General features: G+C 37.2%; 1 protein-coding gene across 7 annotated transcripts in view; it reads right to left on the bottom strand.

Moving 5' to 3' along the window:
* Positions 1 to 471: 471 nt before the first annotated feature.
* Positions 472 to 22,328, bottom strand: part of UBE2V2 (ubiquitin conjugating enzyme E2 V2) — a 51,393-nt gene continuing 29,536 nt past the window's right edge. For 2 of the 7 annotated variants that reach the window (XM_025477689.3, XM_035708478.2), the window contains exons 2-4: positions 19,822 to 19,970; positions 14,617 to 14,742; positions 472 to 2,782 (exon numbers count right to left, since the gene is read on the bottom strand). In XM_025477689.3, coding sequence (XP_025333474.1) covers positions 2,636 to 2,782; positions 14,617 to 14,742; positions 19,822 to 19,970 — 422 coding nt within the window. In that variant the 3' untranslated portion in view covers positions 472 to 2,635. The other 5 variants (XM_049103960.1, XM_035708482.2, XM_035708479.2 and 2 more) reach the window with 4 other exon arrangements.

The raw sequence follows: 22,328 nt of genomic DNA, 5'->3' as shown, positions 1-22,328 counted from the left end.
TCATATGATGTACCTACCAGAACCGCCCAAAGCCATACACACCAAATCTATTAAGGATAATGTACTAGTATTTTCCAGCTGTCTCCTAATTTTCAAAACAATATTAATTTCACATGTATACCAATAAAAATATAGTGTGAAACATTTAAATCAGTGAATTGGCATTAAATAATCCAGACTAATAAACCAATATAAATAAAACTAATGTACTCTCCAAGCACTTATTCAAATTGAAGTGATAAATTCTTTTAAAAGGATAATCTGAAATTAAAATTTCATCTGTATTACACCCATAGACTCCTATACCACTATCCTTACAAATGTTTATGTTCCAAAATTCTGAAAAGTAACACTTGACCCATAATGCCATCATTTAAAAATATTAGAAAAAATATGGTAAAATCAGCAATTCTGAAAACTAGTAACTAAAAGTTTTAATTAAAGCAGAACATTGACCTAGTAGGACAAGAATTTCATTTTTGTAATCTTTATTAAATTTGTTGATCATCCCCTAGGGTCGCAACTGCTAGCCTTTTAAACAAATTTCAAAGGCAATTTTACAGTTCATTTAATACCACACACACCTATAACCTTAGCCATTTTAGAAAACAAAGGAAAAACTGCTTCAAAAATGCGGTCTTAGAAATGTTACTATAAGTAAGAGCGGCTTTACATTAGCTCCTTCTATAATCAACCAGTATGTCTTAGATTGCCATGTAGATCTTGATTGTGACATGCAAAATGGATTCTGCTTTGGATACTGTCTAATTGGCATGCAGATTTCTGCAGAGATACATAGTCCCAAAAACCAAACGGAGAATAAACATCCTCAGGCCAACAATATATGCTTGGGGGGAAAAAAACCCTTCACAATAGTGGATACCGGTAAAGGAAAGAGGACAAAAGATCAAGGTAGCCAGATTCTCAGCTCACCAATATAATTTAACATTCAAATGGTTATTAGCTACAGTGTATGACAAGACACATTTCCAAAGTGGAAAAGAAATTGTTAGACTGATTTAGACCAGTAATGGTCTTATCTATGAAGTCATTGTAATTCAAATTAATCCTCAACCATTTAAAAATTTTAAGAACCTACTTTAATAAATTACACATGCACTAATTTGTGTATATGTTCTACATGTCATTTGAAAGCATTTTAAACATCTTTGAAAATTAAAAATAGCCATGTTGAAATTAGTAAATTTAGACAACTATCACTGACTTTCATGTATTACTGACCAAGAAAAAGCAGCTCAGAGCTTTAACTGTGAATGACTTGATATAAAATGTCAGGGCATCTGAGAAATTCGTCCTTGTTACCTAACCACCTTTCTATTTAATTCAATGAATTCATAAAAGAGTATTTTTAACAAAGTAGTATACCCAGTGCTTTGAAATGAAAAACTGCAACTTAAAGCCTTGAGTCATTTTGGTTAAGGCAAACATAAATGAGCTTTCAATTCGGAATTACTGAAACTGGATAAAATTAATCCCAATTAGTAAGTATAAGAAGCATAAGGGGAAGAAATGTCACAGAAACTAAAGAAGAAAAAGGTTACAAAGAAAAAAATGGAATATGTATTTGGATAATTTGCAATTTATAATTCTATAAAATCTGCTAGAATTCAAACATTTTTTAGTATTTCTGGTAAACTCAAATTCAAAATACAATACCTGGGATTCCTCTTTCTCCAAAGAACAAATTAAACTACTTAAGTAATTTGTTCTCTGAAATACTCGGCAAATTCCAATTCACAAGAAGTATACAAAACAGGATAATAAAAGGTGTTTACAGATGAATAGCTATAATAATTCCAATTTTTGCTACCTCAGCAAGGTAGTGTACATAATACCACATCAATATAATAGAAATGGCACAGTTTCTGAGGACACATTCCACATTTTATTTACATTTTAAGACTAACTTTAATCTCAGAATCACATATCCATACACCTATTTCCTTTTTGTTGATTTCACTTAAATGCATGGTTTGTCAAACAAAGACTGTAAACAAATATTTACCATGTCTGTTACATGTAACACACAGGAACGGCTTTTAACAGAAATTCATCGACCTCCCCACAACATGTTTTTATTATAAATACAGGTATCAAAACAATCCTGAACATATTTTTGATACTACTAGTAGTCAGCACCCACACCGCTTCAAAAATTAACACAATTTGTGACAATATTCATTGTACCTGCTACTTTAGACAATTTCAACTGAAGCTCTTTCACTAAGCAAGATGGATAAAGCATGCCATTTCTGTTTTTCCTTCTTGAGATTTTTTTAACTTTTCAGAAACACACATGCTTCCACAGCATCTGACTCTTCTCTCCATGCTTTCATCTTGTAAACCTGAATTCTATTTTGAGTACTCCAGGTTTATGCTTAAATGACAGTGCCTTAACAAGAGAAAAAAATATTGTGCTGCATTTTTCCTCCTGAAACCTGAAAACATAATGGTGTACATATATTAAATATATTTCTACAAATGTCCAGGTCATGTTTACCAGCTGGAATTCTTTTACTTAATGTGTGGGTATATTCTGCATTGTAATATTTAATCAAGACATTAACATGAGTAGAAGGTTGTTGATTTAAGACAAGTTTGAGATCCACTAAAATTAATTGTTGTATGTTTGTCCTTCTGGTGGCTGTGGAAGCTTCATATTTTCTTTGGACATCATTAGACGTCTTAGCTCTTGAAGTACAACTTTAATGCTATATGAATTTTGCCATTTAGCTAACACTGGTATGCTCCGTGCATCCACCTGAAATGGAGGAAAAAAGCAAAATTAACTACAAAGTTTAAAGTACTATGGCATCAATTTATTAAACATACTTTAATAATAAATGCTTTTAAAATTCATAGCCTGGCTCTACTTTCACGAAAAAGAACATTATGAAACTACACAAAAGAAAACAATGCTATCATACTTAGGAAAAAGAGTCCTTCTGTAACAGGTATTTCCTAAAACTGTGTCTTTTATGTGTGTGTGTTTTTCTGTATCTTTTAATAAACATGTAGTGAACTTTGGACGTCAGAAATAAACATTACATTAAATAACTATACTGTAAATATATTTTCCAATTCCTTCTTGATGATATGGTCTGAAAGTTCCTCTCCATTTCCAATGCCACTACCCAGAATCTGATCAATTATCTTGAATGGGATTTAGGAAAAAGCTGTGAACCTGATCTCTGCTTTTGGATTCTTCTTACCAGTGTCGTCTTTGCACTATAATAAACTAACCTTCCATTGTAGAAGACTGACAGAATTAGACTGCAGTTCCTTCAAAGCCTTATCCCCAGGTAACTGATTATCACTTGACCTGTCTGGCAGTTCCCTGGAAAACCCCATTCACAGGGTTTTTTCTTTATCTAACCTCAAAATTTACCCACTGAGTACTACCTATTCCTCCTCCCACCCACACCCACCCAGGCATTTGTCAAAAAATAATCAGTGTCAATTGTTTGGACATCTCTGCTGCCTGGAGAGACATTACAAACAGGAAGGTGATCAAAATATTTCAGAGGAAAAATTGGGAAATTAGATGTCCACAGGGGCTTTGAAAAGTTCCACATATTCCTGGCAACCTAGAAGACCATACATATAAGGGCTCACAAAAGACTTGATAAACTCCCACTTGTGGCTGACCTTGAGAAACATATAAAAAAAATTACAACCAAGTGGAATTTACCCTAGAACTGTAAGTTTGGATCATTTTAAAAGTCAGTCGTTATAATACACCATATTAACAGAATAGAGAACAAAACCAAAATTATTTCAATAAACACAAAAGGGCATTTGATAAAAACCCAACTTTTCACGATAAAAAAAACACTTAACAAACAAGGTATAGAAGGGAACTTCTTCAGCCTGATAAGGGGCATCTATAAAAACCTACAGCTAATATCATACTCAATTATCACTGCTAGTCAACACTGTACTGGAGGCAATCAGGCAAGAAAATGAAGTAAGATGCATCAGACAAACAGATCAATCTCCCTTTGCAGATGACATGATCTTGTATATAGAAAAGCTTAAGAGCTAATAAACAGAGTAAAGCTGCAGGATACAGGATCAATTTATAAAAACCCTGTCTGTATACTTATAATAAACAATCTGAAAATAAAGTTAAGAAAACAATGCTATTTATAACTGGTTAAGAATAAAATGCATAGGTATAAATTTAATAAAAGAAGTATAGGACTGATCTAAGGAAAACTGTAAAATATCACTGAAAACTCAGATCTAAATAAATGGAAAGAGGGCAGCCTGGGTGGCTCAGTGGTTTAGCGCTGCCTTCGGCCCAGGGTGTGATCCTGGAGACCAAGGATCAAGTCCCCTGTCAGTCAGGCTCCCTGCATGGAGCCTGCTTCTCCCTCTGCCTGTGTCTTTCTGTCTGTCTCTCTCTCTCTCTCTCTGTCTCTCAGAATAAATAAATAAAATCTTTTTAAAAATTAAATAAAAGGAAAGACATCACTTTTTTTTTTTTTTTGGAAAGACATCTCCTATACATAGATTAGAAGACCCAATATTATAGTATGAAAACACTCCTTCAAAGTGGTCTACAGATTTAATAAAGTCCCTATCAAAATTTCAGTTGCCTGGCATTTTTTTTGTTTGTTTTTGTAGAAATGAACAAGGTTATCCTAAAATTCATATGGAAACAAGGAATCCAGAATAGCCAAAACAGTATGAAAAAAAACAAAGCTGGCACTGGGCTCCGGTGGACGGCAACTCTCCACAGTCTAGACTGTGAGCTCCGCTCACGCCATGCATGCGAGTGGTTATAGTCACTGCTAAGTCTGCCCTTCCTCCCATTTTCACGTCCTGAACCAATCACTCGGGAAGCAGCCCTGCTGGGTGGGGTGAGTGAGATGGGAAGCCCTAGTGCACATCTTACTCTGATTCATACAAAGCATGGGCTGCCACATTTTTTCCCTCTTCATCCAGTGGTGTGGAGTGTTTGTTGTCCCTCATTCATTGTCCACCAGCAAAAATCATGATGATGGGATGATAATTTATTAACATTTAGGAAAACTGAATAGTTTCCGAGTAGTTAAAAACCCTGCTGTGAAATGAATAACCTGCATGTTGGAGTCACTCATTTAAAACCACCACTGAAAGACAGTATGCATGCTTTAAAACACACCCACAGAACAAATAGCTTTAGTACTGACATCATGGCTCAAGGTATGTTTTTCCTGCAGAGTGAAATGACTTGGTTAATCATGGGTCCAGTAGTGTTATGTGCTTGCTACACATTTGTTTCACGAGACCAATGGCGTGTTTCCAAAATTACTTTTTCCCCAGAACACTTGAAAAAAAAAAAAAAAGGGATCCCTGGGTGGCGCAGCGGTTTAGTGCCTGCCTTTGGCCCAGGGCACGATCCTGGAGACCCGAGATCGAATCTCACGTCAGGCTCCCGGTGCATGGAGCCTGCTTCTCCCTCTGCCTGTGTCTCTGCCTCTCTCTATGTGACTATCATAAATAAATAAAAAATTAAAAAAAAAAAGATCTTATTTATTTATTCATGAGAGACACACACAGAGAGAGAGGCAGAGACACAGGCAGAAGGAGAAGCAGGCTCCATCCATGCAGGGATCCTGACGTGGGACTCGATCCCGGGTCTCCAGGATCAGGCCCTGGACCAAAGGCAGGCGCTAAACCACTGAGCCATCCAGGGATCCCTTCCCCAGAACACTTCTTTGTTCGATATGGTTAACGATAATTGGCTACTTGTCTCTTCTTGCCTCCTTAAATCTGCTACCATGCTATAAGGGTCCCATGCATTTCCTTTTAAGAACCTTTCCTCTGGGGCAGCCCGGGTGGCTCGGCAGTTTAGCGCCGCCTTCAGCCCAGGGCCTGATCCTGGAGACCCAGGATCGAGTCCCACATCAGGCTCCCTGCATGGGGCCTGCTTCTCCCTCTGCCGGTGTCTCTGCCTCTCTCTCTCTCTCTGTCTCTCATGAATAAATAAATAAATAAAATCTTAAAAAAAAAAAAAGAACCTTTCCTCTGGCTTTTCAGAGGTCCTATGAACTAGACAACCCCTAAAGTTGATCTTCTTCTGCCCATTTTATTGGTTGAAATTCCAAGATTCTAAAGAGAGTCTATGCAGTAGGAAAACACTGTCGTGCTGTCAGTTTCCAGTGGACAAGTCACAGACTGGGAGAAAAGATTTGCCAATCATGTATGTGACAAAGGATCTAGATCTACAACATATAAAGAACTTTGAGAACTCAACAGTAAGAGAACAAACAGCCCAGTTAGAGCGTGGGCAAGAGACTTAACTTGGCACTTCACCAAAGAGGATATGTGCATGGCAAACAAGCATGTGGGAAGATGTTCAACCACCAGTGGCTTGGTTATAACTCATTTTTTATCTACGTCATTGCAGACCTAATGTATGCTCATTCACAAATGCTCATCTGATTCAATGCCTGGTAAATGGCAGGAGGAACCCCTTGGATGAATTCATATTGAGCTGATATCCAGACATTTGTTTGATGGAGGGAACGTTTAGATCATTTCCCCCTATTCCCACAAAAGTTTTCCAACAGGTAGGGAGATGTCCCTTTGTCAGCAGTGACCATTGCCTTACCAAAACACACGTGCACATGAATGTCTTAACTGACTAATGTCTATACTTCCTGAGCCAGAGAGGGTGAGCTGGACTCCTGAGCCACAGCATGGATGTCTGTGCACCCCAGAGAGGGGTCCCAACTGGCAAGCTTCAGTAATGCAGGCAATAAACACTGCATTGGCAACCCAGCCATGCCAAAAAGATAAATGCCTTTTCACAAATTTTCATTCCTCTTAAATTAAGCTATTTCTATCTGACTTGAAAAATACCCCATCCTGGGATCCCTGGGTGGCGCAGCGGTTTGGCGCCTGCCTTTGGCCCAGGGCGCGATCCTGGAGACCTGGGATCGAATCCCACATTGGGCTCCCGGTGCATGGAGCCTGCTTCTCCCTCTGCCTGTGTCTCTGCCTCTCTCTCTCTCTGTAACTATCATAAATAAATAAAAAAAATTTAAAAAAAAATAAATTAAAAAAAAAAAGAAAAATACCCCATCCTGCCAATGAAGTGTCCTCCTTCCCTCCTGGTATAGTCCCTTGCTATGAAAACTGGTCACTTCAGAAAAGGTGAAGCTGGCTGTCCACAGACCTCCATCGTTCTCCCTTAGGGGTACAACCATAGTAATGTGAGTGTAGTTTGCTTTTAATTTAGACAAAGCTTTTATCTGTGATTCTTTCCCCTCAAATACAGTATTGTGAATCATTTTGATGATCAATATGTAAATGTGAATAATAGAATTTATGTGTCTGGATCCAGCCTTCTGAAGTCTTTTGAGGACTCTCTTTACACATAGCAATATATAGTGCTCTAGTACCCTTTCAGCAAAGCACATGTCATCATACGTGTCTTGTGCCCATCCCGTTTGCCTCTTAAACGTCTGGTTAGCGGGGACCCAAAGATTTCAGTGAGTCAATGTACATAACTTTGTATTTAGCTATATTATTGCATACGACACGATCTGGTGCTAATGCTCTGCCCTTGGCATTCTTAGGTGATGGCTGACTCCCCTTCTCTGTCATAACTCAGCTCTGGAATGCTCTATATAGCAAGGTTTCAGTCAGGGGCATTGCCTGTGGCTTTTATCCTGCCATCCACTGTGGAAAATGTGTACCTATTTCATGCTTGACACTTAACCACTTACCTCTCAACACATCATCCTGCTTGACTTTAACAAAATAAAGTGTCTCTGAAAAAAAAAAAAGAAAAAAAAGAAAAAAAACGAAGCTTTTCCAATTTTTTTTTTAAGATTTTATTTATTCATTCACGAGAGAGACAGAAAGAGAAGCAGAGACACAGGCAGAGGGAGAAGCAGGCTCCATGCAGGAGCCTGATGTGGGACTCGATCCCGGGACTCCAGGATCACACCCTGGGCTGAAGGCAGGAGTTAAATCACTGAGCCACCCAGGGATCCCAGCTTTTCCAATTTTAAAACTTACTCTAAAGGTAAGTAATCAAGAAGGGTGGTTCTTACATAAGGATGGATGACATCGGACCAATGGACTACAACTAAGAGCAGAAAAGTAAATCCATGCATATGTGATCAACTAATCTTTTGACAAAGGTGCCAGGAAAACACACAATGGGAAAAGGATAATCTCTTCAATAAATGGTATTGGGACAACTGGATAACCACATACAAAGGAATGAAGTTGAGTCCTTACATTACACATGAAGATTAACTCAAAATGGATCATAGACCTAAATTAAGAGCTTAAGCTATTTTAAAAAACCTCTAAGAAAACAGGAGTAAATCTTCATGACAGGGGATTTGGCAATAATTTCTTAAATATCTAATGCCTAAAGTATATTCAACAAAATAAAAAGTAGATAAGTTGCCTACATCCAAAACTTAAAATTTTGCATTGCAAATCACATGCTCAAGAAAGCATAGACAAGGGCAACCGGGGTTGCTCAGCAGTTTAGCGCTGCCTTCGGCCCAGGGTGTGATTCTAGAGACCCAGGATCGAGTCCCATGTTGGGCTCCCTGCATGGAGCCTGCTTCTCCCTCTGCCTGTGTCTGTGCCTCTCTCTCTCTCTCTCTGTGTCTCTCATGAATAAATAAAATCTTTAAAAAAAAAAAAAAAAACAAAAACGGACAATCCACAGAATGGGAAAAAATACTTGCAAATCATATATCTGATAATGGACTCTTGTTCTATATATAAAGAACTCTTACAGCTCAATAATAAGAGGCCAAATATCTCTCAATATATATACTACTGGAAAAAATGCAAAATGTTATGTCCACTGTGGAAAAAGTCTAGCCATACCTCAAAAAGTTAAACATACAATTGAATGTCAGTCACATATGACCCAGCAATACTATTCCTAGGTATACATCTAAGAGAAATGAAAATATTTGCCCATATCACCCTGTATACAAATGTTCACAGTAGCAATATTCATGATAAGCTAAAAGCAGAAAAACCAAAATGTCTGTCAAATGATGAACGGATAAACAAAATGTGTTATATCCACGTAATGGAATTATTATTCATCAATAAAAAGTAATAAAATACTGATATATGCTAAAACATGAATGAACCTTGAAAATATTAAGTTAGGGATTCCTGGGTGGCGCAGTGGTTTGGCGCCTGCCTTTGGCCCAGGGCGCGATCCTGGAGACCCGGGATCGAGTCCCATGTCGGGCTCCCTGCATGGAGCCTGCTTCTCCCTCTGCCTGTGTCTCTGCCTCTTTCTCTCTCTGTGTGACTATCATGAATAAATAAATAAAATCTTTAAAAAAAAAAAAAAGAAAATATTAAGTTAAAAAAGCTAGTCACAAAAATCATATATTATATGACTCCATTTAAATGAAAAGTCCAGAATAGGCAAATCTATAAGGACAGAAAGATTAGTGGTTGTTTAGGATATGGGAAGGTGGGGTAGAAAGGGACAACTAAACATGGGTACGGGATTTCCTTTGAGAGGGACAAAACTGTCCTAAAACTAGATTGTGGTAATGTATCCATAACCCTGTGAATACTAAAAAACACTGAATTATATGCACTTCGAATGAATTGTAGCTGGTGTGTAAATTGTATGGTATGTAAACTGTATCACAATAAACTGCTTAAAATAGAAAAGATAATTTTTAAATAATTCTCTTACAAGTAAATGAAACAATAATAAGAATATTATAATATTAAGATGTACTTAAAGTGCTTACTTCAATGCTTTAACTTATGGAGGAGCAAGCCCTTAGCCTATTTTAAGTAGACTCCATTAGTGAACAAGAGTTTACAAGTGGAGAAAATACCAAGCTCTTTCCAAAGCAGAAACAAACACTTCCAGCTATAAAGTTACACGATAGTTAAATAAACATAAGTGATTGCAAATCCTGTGAAATACCAACAGAGTACACACACACACACACACACACACACAAAAAAAAAAAAAACCTGGGGGGGGAAAAAATGAAGGAAAGGAGAGAGAAAGGAGCATGGGAAAATAAGTATCATGTCAGAACAAATCTGCATCTTACCATTCTATAATATACAACAACCTCCAAAACTTGAAACCTCACAGCATAAAGAACTGACACTTGACAGAGCTAACCATCCACAAGGAGTAATTTTGCCTAGCTGTATTAAATATAAACAAAATTACCTAAAGCAACAGGCATAATTTATCAAGTATCTAAATAACCTCAAAATATATAAAATTCTCCTAGCATATCACCAATGGTCAATGTGAAATTCTGACTATCAGTTATGAAAGTAATACTTTAAATTCTTAAATATCAATCAAGACAAAAACTGATGTCCAGTGTATTCACCCTACTTCACACATCTACACTCTAATCATTAAAATCAGTATCATTCCTTTCTCTGTTTTCATTTTTTTTAAAAGATTTATTTATTCAGAGCGAGAGAGAGGCAGAGACACAGGCAGAAGGAGAAGCAGGCTCCATGCAGGAAGCCTGACATGGGACCCGATCCCGGATCTCCAGGATCACACCCTGGGCTGCAGGCGGCGCTAAACCGCTGCGTCACCGGGGCTGACCCCTTTCTCTGTTTTCAAATCCCCATTCCAGACTGACAACATGAAGTGTTGGTGAGAGTATATGAGCACAGGATACTGTTACACACAACTAGTAGGACAGACATGGATACAATCCTGTGGAGAGTCAGTTGGCAATACTCCATCAAACTATGGGCAAGCCCCAAACCTCAGCAGACATTCCATTTCTAGGTGTATGCACTGGAGCAGTGCTACTCAAAGTATGTTCCACGGAGCGGAGCTAGGCCTTGAACTAATTTTTTGCTGGCGCGCCACAAGATAAACACAGAAGTGTCTATGATAATTTGACAGAGAAATTTTTATTTAAAGAATCTGAGTTTGTATTTTATCTTTTTTCTTTGATTTTCTTAGTAATTTTTATTGTACTTGAATTTACAAATAAGGGTGCCTGGGTGGCTCAGGTGGTTTAGCAACTGCCTTCAGCTAAAGTCATGATGCCAGAGGCCTGGGCTGGAGCCAGTGTGAACTGGGCTCCTTGATCAGCAGGGAGTCTGCTTCTTTCTCTGCCTCTCCCCCTGCTTGTGCTCCCTCTCTTAAATAAATAAAATATTTATTTTTTTAAAGTACTGATCTACAACATATTGGAAACAACAAGCTAACCAACAAACACCCAAGTCTTGAGCAGCACCGCCCCAGAGTAAAAGAATACATGTATAGGAACGCCTGGGTGGCTCAGTGGTTGAGCATCAGCCTTCGGCCCAGGGCGTGATCCTGGGGTCCCGGGATCAAGTCCCACATCAGGCTCCCTGCATGGAGGCTGCTTCTCCTTCTGCCTATGTCTCTGCCTCTCTCTCTCGTGTCTCTCATGAATAAATAAATAAAATCTTAAAAAAAAAAAAAAAACATGTATAGTAAGAATGTCCACAGTAGAAATCTTTTCAATGAAAACTGAAAACAGCCTAAATGCCAACCAGGTGAAAAACAGAATACTGAACAATAAAAAGGAACAATCTAATTTAAATGACTCAACATGGATGAAGCTAAAAAATCACTGATAAAAGTGATACAGTACAGAGGTATATACACACATGCGTAGTAAAAGTTAAATAACCATGCTCAGAAATAATAAACACCAAATTCAAGATGAGACTACCTCTGAGGAAAGTGGAAGGGGAAACTGGGGAAAGGTACACAGATTAACCATTTATAACACAATCTTTCTTTAAAAAAAAAAAATTTAAAGAAAAATTAGGACCATTACAAACAAGACCAACATGCTAAAATTTGACAAGGGAAAATAGGAGATGTTGGTTATATCGTTTTCTAAAATTTGTCTATGTTAAAAATATTTCTTCTAAAAACACCAAAAATGAGGACGCCTGGGTGGCTCAGTTGGTTAAGCATCTGCCGTGACCTCAGGTCATGATCCCGGGGTCCTGGGATCAAGCCCCATGTCGGGCTCCTACTCAACAGAGAATCTGCTTCTCCCTCTCCTTCTGTTCCTCTCCCTGGCTTGTTCTCTCTCTCTCTCTCTCTCTTTCTCAAATAAAAAATCTTGGGGGGAAAAAAATGAAACAAAAAGAAAAATGGTAATAAATTTATAGTAACTGCTACAAAGGAAAACATCAGAGTCAAAAAAGGGACAAAATTCAGATTAGAGAATCAGGAAGGACTTCTCTGAGGAAGTGACATTTACATTGAGAAATGAAGCGTCTGTAAGGATTAGCCTGAGTGGGGGACATGTCCAGACAGGAAGAACAGACAGTGCTATGGTCCTGAGGTAAAATGAAAGGTGTGTGGAGCAGTGTGTACCCTGTGAGTCCCAGTGAGCCAAAGCAAAAAGCATGTACAACATGGCTGAAGTCATTAAAGGATATTAAAGCAGAGAAGTGACACAGCACAATTGTATTTTAGAAAGATCCTTCCGGATCCTTGCTCTGGAAAGACTGGAGGAGGTAAAACAGCAGAATCAGAGACTGCTGCAAGACAAGAGATGATGGTCAACATTCACTTAGTGGCAAGGTAAGCAGAAAAATAAGACCTGACTCAAGTTACATTTTCAACAAAGACTAACAGAACTTAATGGTAGATAGGCAAGGGAAGAGAAGCTGTCTGGGAGACAAAACATCAAAAAACAGGTAAGACACCCATGAGGCTAGATAAACTTGTTAGAGGTATGCTTGAAATTTAATCCTGAATTTCCTAGTTCCCACAACAATGCAGAACCCACCATTAATTACTTAATTTATAGAGTCTATAATATGAAAACAAATCAGCAGTTGAGAAGAACAGCTACTCCCGGTAGAGATATTCAACAAGAACAACTTCCTCATAAAGGCAATGCTGTGCATCACAAAAGAAATTCCCTGAACAATATCCTTTCTGTAAATTCAAAATGTTTTATGATCCTGCTTCTATCACATCTCTTAATATTATCTAACATAGAAAGAGTTAAGCTCGCACATTGCAATTTCTAGAATAAACACTGAAAGAACAGAAACAGAATTTAGAAACTTGAGAACAACCATGTCAAAAGTAGAAGAGAAACAAAATATGCATGGGAAAATAGAAACCACAAAATAAAACAATTAAACCTAAATGTATTAATATATTGTATATTAAATGGACTAAATGTTCCCAGTAAATTACAAAGGTTGATTGACAGACAGGAAGGACTCTCAGAACTCAGCTTTTAGTTGGTATACACCAGGTAGGGAGCTCCGGAAGTGACCCAGCAGGTAAGGATTTGAGATTTCCAATGACCTGCCCACCTTCCTCCTGTCAGGGTCATGCTTTCATCGAGAGCACCCAGCAGGGAGGCACCAGCCATTTTGAGGCCTTGCTGTGGGCCTGCATATTTGACTGAGGGTTATGGTTTGGGGGGCTAGCTCTATGCTGAGGGCTCAACTTATTGCCAGAGGGAATTACAAATGTGGAATAGATGAAATATGGAATAAATCCTATCATGTTGGAATAGAATTAAAGGTACTGGCATATAAACTCATGGCTTTTAATAGATAATATATTGAGGTAGGTATGTAGATAGGAAGAAAAAAAGGAGGTTAAGGATAGGTATACACATGTGACATACTAGGTAAAATTTTTAAAAAGAGAGAATATATATAAAAGAAAATTTTTAAGATGCTAATTACCTCTGGTGAGGAAAAGAACACAGGGATGGGATGAGGAGAAGCCACAAGAAGTTAAGGATATTGATAATATTAGATGTTACTCATTATTATGTTGATAGATGATACTCATTATTATGTTGTTGCTATACTTCCTAACATGTATTTTGCATGTGAGCGAGCCCTCAATATGGCATCTCAAGAGTCTGGATTTAAGTCTTAACATGAACCTCAACAATCTACTCATACTGAATTTCAGTCTTTCCACTAACTCCCTGTGTGAATCAGGTAGAGCATGTCATTTTGGTTTATTTCCTTTAAACAGACAACAATGCTCAACCTTTTTGTTCTAATATGGACATAACTTGTTCCTCAAAGAAAAGCTTCCTCTTGAAGAATATTCATCCTTTTAGTCTCACCAAATGTACTGAACCTTAAAGAAAAATAACATTCAAAGAGAAATAATGGTCATCTTCATACCAAATAAGGCTTCAACTAAAATATGACTACTCAAGCAATTAATAAAATCCTAAGAGAATTGTGATTATCACATCTATCCAGGCTGGTTGGTTCATAAAGGTTTAAGGATAGGCTGACTTATAAGAGAAAAACAACATAAGATAAATTTCTTTTAGACTTCTAGCTAAACAAAGGTCCTTTCTTTAACTTTCTCCTGACTATATATTATGCATTTTATAAGAATAAAATGATTGGGGATCTCTGGGTGGCGCAGCGGTTTGGCGCCTGCCTTTGGCCTAGGGCGCGATCCTGGAGACCCGGGATGGAGTCCCACGTCGGGCTCCCAGTGCATGGAGCCTGCTTCTCCCTCTGCCTGTGTCTCTGCCTCTCTACATATATATCTATCATGAATAAATAAATAAAATCTTAAAAAAAAAAAAGAATAAAATGACTAATTTAACTTACCATTCCACTGGAATTATTAATTCCATTCATATTAATTTTGGTTACAAATCTAACTGATGGAGGAGCTTCTGGGTATTTAGGTCCACATTCTACTTTCAGGCTATATATTCTGTTTTCATAATTTGTCTGGAAGGCAAAAAATAATAATAGTAATAATAACAATATTCAAGTGCTAATAAAGAGAAAAAGACAATAGGAATATATTAGATCTTACTTTATGATCAAGAATTTACTTTCCTACATTGAAATTTATTAACTTATATGACCAGAAAGAAATGCAGCAAGTGTACTTAAAAGTCAAGATTTTATAATATTAAAATTACTCTACAAAAAAAATTATTCTACAAAGTTATATCAAAATGATCACAATTTGCTTTTTGTGGAACAAACAATGCCTATAACAAAATTAAAAGGGAAAAACAAACCACTTAAATTCAGATTGTACTAAAAAGTTTATATTGCAGGGGGAAGGACTACTTGACTTGTGTCACACATATATAAAGGTTCCCATCTGGGGATCCCTGGGTGGCTCAGCGCTTTGGCATCTGCCTTTGGCCCAGGGCGTGAGCCTGGAGTCCCGGGATCGAGTCCCACATCGGGCTCCCTGCATGGAGCCTGCTTCTCCCTCTGCCTGTGTCTCTGCCTCTCTCTCTCTGTGTTTCTCATGAATAAATAAATAAAATCTTAAAATAAATAAATAAATAAATAAATAAATAAATAAATAAATAAATAAAAAATAAAGGTTCCCATCTGTCCAGAACAATTCTAAGTCTTCCTACTGTCCCAGTTTTAATTATCAACAATACTTCTTCACTCTCAAAAGGGTTTGGCTGGACAATAAATTACACGGTTACCCCACTTACACAGCAATCAAAAACTTCTAGCCATAGGGAAAACACATATACCATCTTATAGCAATAAAACATAATTATTTCATGCCTGTTATTAATTATATTTATGCTACTTCATTAACTTTACGATTCATTAAATTCCATTTTCAGAGATACAACAGCAAACTTTATGTCTCCATATCATTTTGTTAATCAAGAAGTTGAACATCACCATATTATAAAACAGCCATTTTAAAGCTACCACACTAAAATACTTCCAGATTATTTAGGCTTATTTTCATGCTATAATTAACTCTTTATCTTTATGGCTTTTGCTCACTTGGTTAACTTATTAGGGTACAATTAATAATAGTAAAGTAAAAAATAAATAGAAGTGAGAATGTAATACCTGTTGGTTCCTGCATAAACCTGGAAAAAAACAAATAAGCTAACCATCTATAGATTTCACTTACCCAAACTGATCCACAGCTTCCTTTCCCTTAAGTAAGAGCTATTCCCAAGTGGAGGTCAGACCTGGGATATTAACCTACTGTAATTTAAAATGTATGCAACAATCTTGTACATATAATTATTAAATATTTTGACACTTTAGAAAGAAATACCTGTATAAAAATCATCCCAGTTTAATAGCACACATCCATTAACAACATGCTCAGCACTTTGGATATGTATAGAAAGGACTAAAATCAGAGAGATCTCCAAGAAATCATCCAGTCTGTGGTTCTCCAATCTGGATACATATTAGCTTCACTACAAAACTTATGTTAAAAAATAATAATAGCCCTGAAAAATTCTACAATGTTAAAAATATTCACAGTATGTAGAAACAACCAAAACACTCACACTTTGCTGGGAACAAACTGTTTTGGAAACAATTTGGCATTTTCTTATAAGTAATTGTATACCTACCCTATGATGTAGCAATTCCATTCCTAAGGATTTTATTTTAAAAAAGAAAATGGGAACAAACACGTTCACCAGACTTTTAAAAGAATGCTCATACCAGCTTTCTTTCTAATAACCACAAAGTAGATAAAAATCCAAATACCATAAACACAGCTGATAAACACATTGCGGTACATATTCATATAGTAAAATACTACTGCATAATAAGAAGAAACATACTCCTACTATATGGAACTCAGCTATATCTCTAAGATACTATGCTGAATCAAAAGAAGCAGACCAATAAATATACACACTACATGATTCCACTTATACAAAGTTCTACAAACTGCAAAACTTCTCCAAGGTGCAGGAAGTAGTGCCTACGGTGGAGGTGGGAAGAGGCAGAGGTATATCTAGAGTATAGGCAACAACGTGTATTTGTGGAAACTCATGGTAAGATTTGTGCATTTTATTATATGTAAATTATACCTCAATTTTTTTTTTTAAGTTAAGAAACTCTAAGCCAGACTTTTGATCTAATTCAATGCTTAGAGTAAACATCATCTTAACTTTGAACAACTTGGGACTAATTTTACAACCTCTAAATTTAAAAAAACAGCCACATCTCTCTGTTATCTAATAAAACAGCAAAAAAATAAAGCAAGTGAGAAAGAGAGCGAGAATTTTTTTTTTTTTTTTTTTTTTTTTTTTTGAGAGCGAGAATATTTACTAAATATATACTATAAGTCAGGTCCCTTCCTATTGTGTAATTATTACATCATTTAATTCTCCATATTTCTTTTTTTTTTTAAAGACTATTTATTATTTGAGAGAGAGAAAGAGACCAAGGTGAAAGGTAGAAGGATACAGAGAATCTCAAGAAGACTCTGCACTGAGTACGAAGTCCGACGGGGCACAATCCCACAATCCAGAGATCATGACCTGAGCTGAAATCAAGAGTGAGACGCTTAACTGACTAAGCCACCCAGGCACCCCTCCATATACCTAAAGATGAGTATAGTATCTCCATTTATATATAAAGAAACTTGGAAAAGTTACTAAACCTCTAATGCTAAAAAAATATTGCTTCAGAAAATTTAAAACACAAACATATATGGAAAAATAAAATTACTGAACATATAAATTCAAACAAATAACATAAAAAAACAGGGATCTTAATAATATACTAAAAAAAGATTTAAAAACCACTAATCAAGTAGCAGTATGATGAGATAAAAATTTTCCCATTATCCTGGTTAGATGTAGATACCTAAAGCTGAGGACAAACTAACTGCTCTCAACATGGCACCTTCTGAAGCAAAAACAACTAAGGCGAGACAGCAACCCCTGTAGGTTTTATTAAAAGGCAACTGAATGAGTACACAAGGACTCACCATCACTGGGTCCCACATGCTCCAGTAAGGGAGGTAGGTAGAGAGAGGGTGGGTGATCACTGGCTGGCTGGAAAGATGCTGTGCCTTTGTAAGGTGCACCCTTCTTGTCTCTTCCTGGCACTCAAAGGAAGTGAGAAGAAGCTCCAAGACCTCCACCCTCAGAAAGGGGAAGGCCCAATGAACAGAAGCCCAGCATGCCACTGGTAGCTCTGTATCTACATGCACCTTTGGAGCAAACTAGACCCACTCCTCCCCAAGCTAAAACAGCCTCCACTATGCACTAGCACAGCCTGGACACAGGGGCTTCCTGCAGTCCAGTGACACCAGGAAAGGCAGCTAGTTTGGTGAGTCCTGCTGGTGACCCCATGGTGTGAGATAAAGTGGAAGTAGCTCTTCTACATTTGGGAACTATGATATGGGACAGTCCACAAAAATCACTGAGGAATTCATATACAAGCTCCAAAACATTCTTAAAGTTTACAGTCCACTGGAGGTAGTGCCCGGAGAAAACCTTAATCTAAATAATTTCAAATTGGTACTCTACCAAGCTCAGACCATCAAATCTTCAAACTACTCATTAAAAATGTTCATAAATTAAAGCACTTTTTTTTAAACCATCAGACCATAGTAATAATGCTCACATGCAGTGAAAATCAAGGTTTTCATTATAAATACCAAGTTATAAAATACATCAAGAATCTTAACCATCGGGCAGCCCAGGTGGCTCAGTGGTTTAGCGCTGCCTGATTCAGCTCAGGGTGAGATCTCAGAGTACCGGGATAGAGTCCAACATGGGCTCCCTGCATGGAGCCTGCTTCTCCCTCTGCCTGTGTCTCTGCCTCTCTCTGTGCGTGTCTGTCTCTCTCTCTTTCATGAAAAAATAAATCTTAAAAAAAAATATCTTAGCCATCAATATTATATTTCCTTCCTCAAATATCTGATGGAAAAATCAAAGCAGTGAAAGGAAAGAGTTTGTTAGGTTAGTAGTGTGCTCAAATTTTGCAAAGGAATACCAGAAAACATAAAACATACATTAATTCACTCTCTAAAATTAACACTGCTGATTACTTGGGTCCATTTTTCTTTTGTAATCATCAAAAGGAAATCTAAACTCTATCCAACAGCAAAAACAGTTGGAATGCTCTCATCATAAGGTAGTCAATAGTATATAAAACCAAAGACTAAAAAAAAAAACTCCTTCAAATTGGTGTTCTTTCCAGCAAGTCAAGAACACTACATAATTCATATTTCAAAGACTCACTGCCAAGAATGCAATAAATGGGACCTTTGAGTAAGGAATGCAATGTAGAAAAATATTTCCCCAGTCTAGAAAAGATTTTGAGTAAAAATAAAACTTCATAAACTTAAGACCTAAGAATAAAATACAATAGGTCTGTTGCCAACAATACTAGAAAATATGCAAAAAAATCACATACTTTTCTATATACTTAATTAATGAAGAAATTGAGGCCTATCACATTTAGAAGGCAAGTCAAATGTCAAAAGGACAAAGATTAGTGTGTACTCAATAGAAACCAATTCAGAAACCCTTGATTACACATACAGCAGATTAGTAACATGTTATGTCAAAATATACTGTTTTCTCTTCCCAAATAACCCCTCCATTTCCTCACCTTTTCTCCTCTCTATCTGGAATGTTCTCCATCCCCATCACCACCTTCTGAAATCCTACCAGTCAGTCCTTTAAGGCTCATTCCAAAGGCAACTTCCTCCACTGTTCAGCCTTCCTCAATTATTCCAGCTAGAAGAAACATATTCTAAAGTCCCGTAGTGAACTTTCTCTGCCATATTTAGAATCTGTTATATGTATTTATTTTTTCTCCTCTACTAAACTGCAAACACCTTGACAATCTTTCCCCCCCCAGTCCTCCATACAAATCAAGCATTATACCCTACACACAGGAAGCATCAATAAATGTATACAAAATGAATTAAGAGGGAGGAACTGCTTCAGTCAGAAGTGATAATTTTAATATCAATACTATAAAGTAAAATGCTTACTCTAAAATGACAATAAATAATAGAAAAAATATATAATATTTAGCACTGACCCTTGGTGGCCCAATAATCATGCCTGTCCACCTTGTAAGTGTCATATCTTCATCATCTTCAAGGCCCCAGCTAACCGTACCATCGCCTACTCCTTTTTGTCCTTCTTCAAGTTCTTCCAACAAGCGAAAATTACGAGGAACTTTAACGCCTATACAAAAGAATGTCAATGTAAATGTAAAAAGCCTATAATTACAAGAGCTGCATATATTCAAATTCAGCTTTTTCCAAATTAATTTTTATAATTTATTTTAAATTATAGACAAAAATTCCCTTTAAGCATTCTGCCCAAAAAAATGCTCAATCTAAAAACCGCACAAAATGAAAACACTAAAGAAAGCACTGTACCAAATATTAACTGCAATATAGAACATTTACATAAATTCCTAATTAATGTTATCCTGACATAAATCAATCATAAGGAAATCATTATAAAATGAGTATTTTCCATAACTGAGAATCTGTTCCAAGCCTAAAACACTGCATCGAATAAATGGGCAAAGGGCAGCCCAGGTGGCTCAGCAGCTTAGCACCCGCCTTCAGCCCAGGGTGTGATCCTGGCGACATCGGAACTGGTCCCGCGTCGGGCTCCCTGCATGGAGCCTGCTTCTGCCTGTGTCTGTGCCCCTCTGCCCCTCTCTCTCTCTCTCATGAATAAATAGATTAAATCTTTAAAAAAAAAAACACACTCACAAATAAATGGGCAAAGACCAGAAAGTTCATAAAAGCTCAAATTCATATATATACTCTATTGCTTTTCTAAGACTAGAATTATGTTCCATCTTTTAAAAAGTACTAGAGGGTACTATTTTTTTCTAGAATGCTTACGCAGCTCCACCCATAGTCCCCAATCTCCTTTCCTGTTCTCATCCCAAACCAGTAGGATCTTACCTTTCCCATGTTGGTGCTTAATTATTACTTGGACAGTTCCTCCATTTGAGAACAAGTCTCGTTATGGATGTAGGATCTGCCCTTCACCTCTGGGCCCAACCTTACCAATTATTCATGATCCACTAGCCCTTCTCACATTTCCCCTTCTTTAGAACTCATCACCTCTATTTCTAAAATCTTAACAGAAGTCTTCCTCTTTACCTAGAATTTCCTAGAATTCACAGTTTTCACTTTTATTCTCGATTAACCTGGTCTTTGCCACCATTGTGACCTCCAACCCCTAGAATCCAACCATGATTCCTCTAATTGACCACAACCTTTCCTAAAATTATTGGCTTGGCATCTCCATAGGATGGACCCTGTTGTCTCCCAAGTTCTCCATAGCATCTAGCCTGAAACATCCCCTAGCTCCACCACAGAAGTCCTGAAAAAATTAGGTAAATGCCCTCAGAAGCCTCTCTCTCTCTCTGGCTCTGGAGCTTGTGCATATGTGCTTGTGCATGCTCTGTCTCTCAAGCATGCACATACACAGCTATGAAGCAGAAAGGACATCTCTTTTATATATGTGTATATATATATACATATACACACACACACACACACATATACACACACACACACATAGATTTTTAGTGACATCTCTTCTAAAGAGACTATCATTTGTGTTAACTTCTCTCTCTTGGTAAAACCAAAACATCTTTCACTTACTAATTCATAGTAATCCTTCTGGACGTACAATGAAAAAACAGTAAATACTGGAACATGGAAGAACACTAGCCATTTTATGTGCTGGCTTTATTTTTTAAAAAGTGCTTGGAAATCTTGGGTCACAGAAATACAGAGCTGTCATAAATCACAAGAAACAAGAGTAGCCATTACTTTAACTCCTATGATTGTATGCTACTTAAATACCTTATTCTACTTAACCCTACAAACACCCATTCTACACCTGTAGGAATTCAGGTATGGAGAAGTTATGTGACCTACCCAAAGTCACACGGCTGTAAGAGCCTCAGTTTCTAGACCAAAGCCACTTTCACTCATTAGGCTGCACAGCAATACAAACTACACAGGCAGCATATCCTGGCAGAGATCTAGGAATCAGACTGCCCAAGTCTAGTTCAGCTAACCATTTGACATGTGATCCCCCCAGCCCTGTCTTCTCAGCTATAAAAGTGAGTAACAGAAGTTCTTACATCACAGAATCACTGTGAAAATTAAATAAGATAATCCATCTTAAACTCAATAAATGCTGACTATGATGATCATTTTAGTATTTTATTTTATTCTTTTTAAATATTTTATTTATTCACGAGACAGAGAGAGGCAGAGACACAGGCAGAGGGAGAAGCAGGCTCCATGCAGGGAGCCCGATGCAGGACTGGATCCCGGTACTCCAGGATCACACCCTGAGCCAAAGGCGGTGCTAAACCGCCACCCAGGGAACTCCTAGTATTTGATTTTAGATAGAATTACATAAAACTTCTATTAACCTGCATCTAAGCTACGTGAGAAGGAAAGTTCTTTGTCCAATCCTATAGGGTGGCCCCTAGAAATTTTATCCTAAGCTATAAGTTTCTATTCACCTAACATTGGGACATATGCTATGCTATTTTCC

This window comes from Canis lupus, chromosome 29, assembly GCF_003254725.2.
Source record: "Canis lupus dingo isolate Sandy chromosome 29, ASM325472v2, whole genome shotgun sequence".
NCBI classification, from domain to species: domain Eukaryota; kingdom Metazoa; phylum Chordata; class Mammalia; order Carnivora; family Canidae; genus Canis; species Canis lupus.
This window is presented reverse-complemented; position numbering and strand designations above follow the sequence as displayed.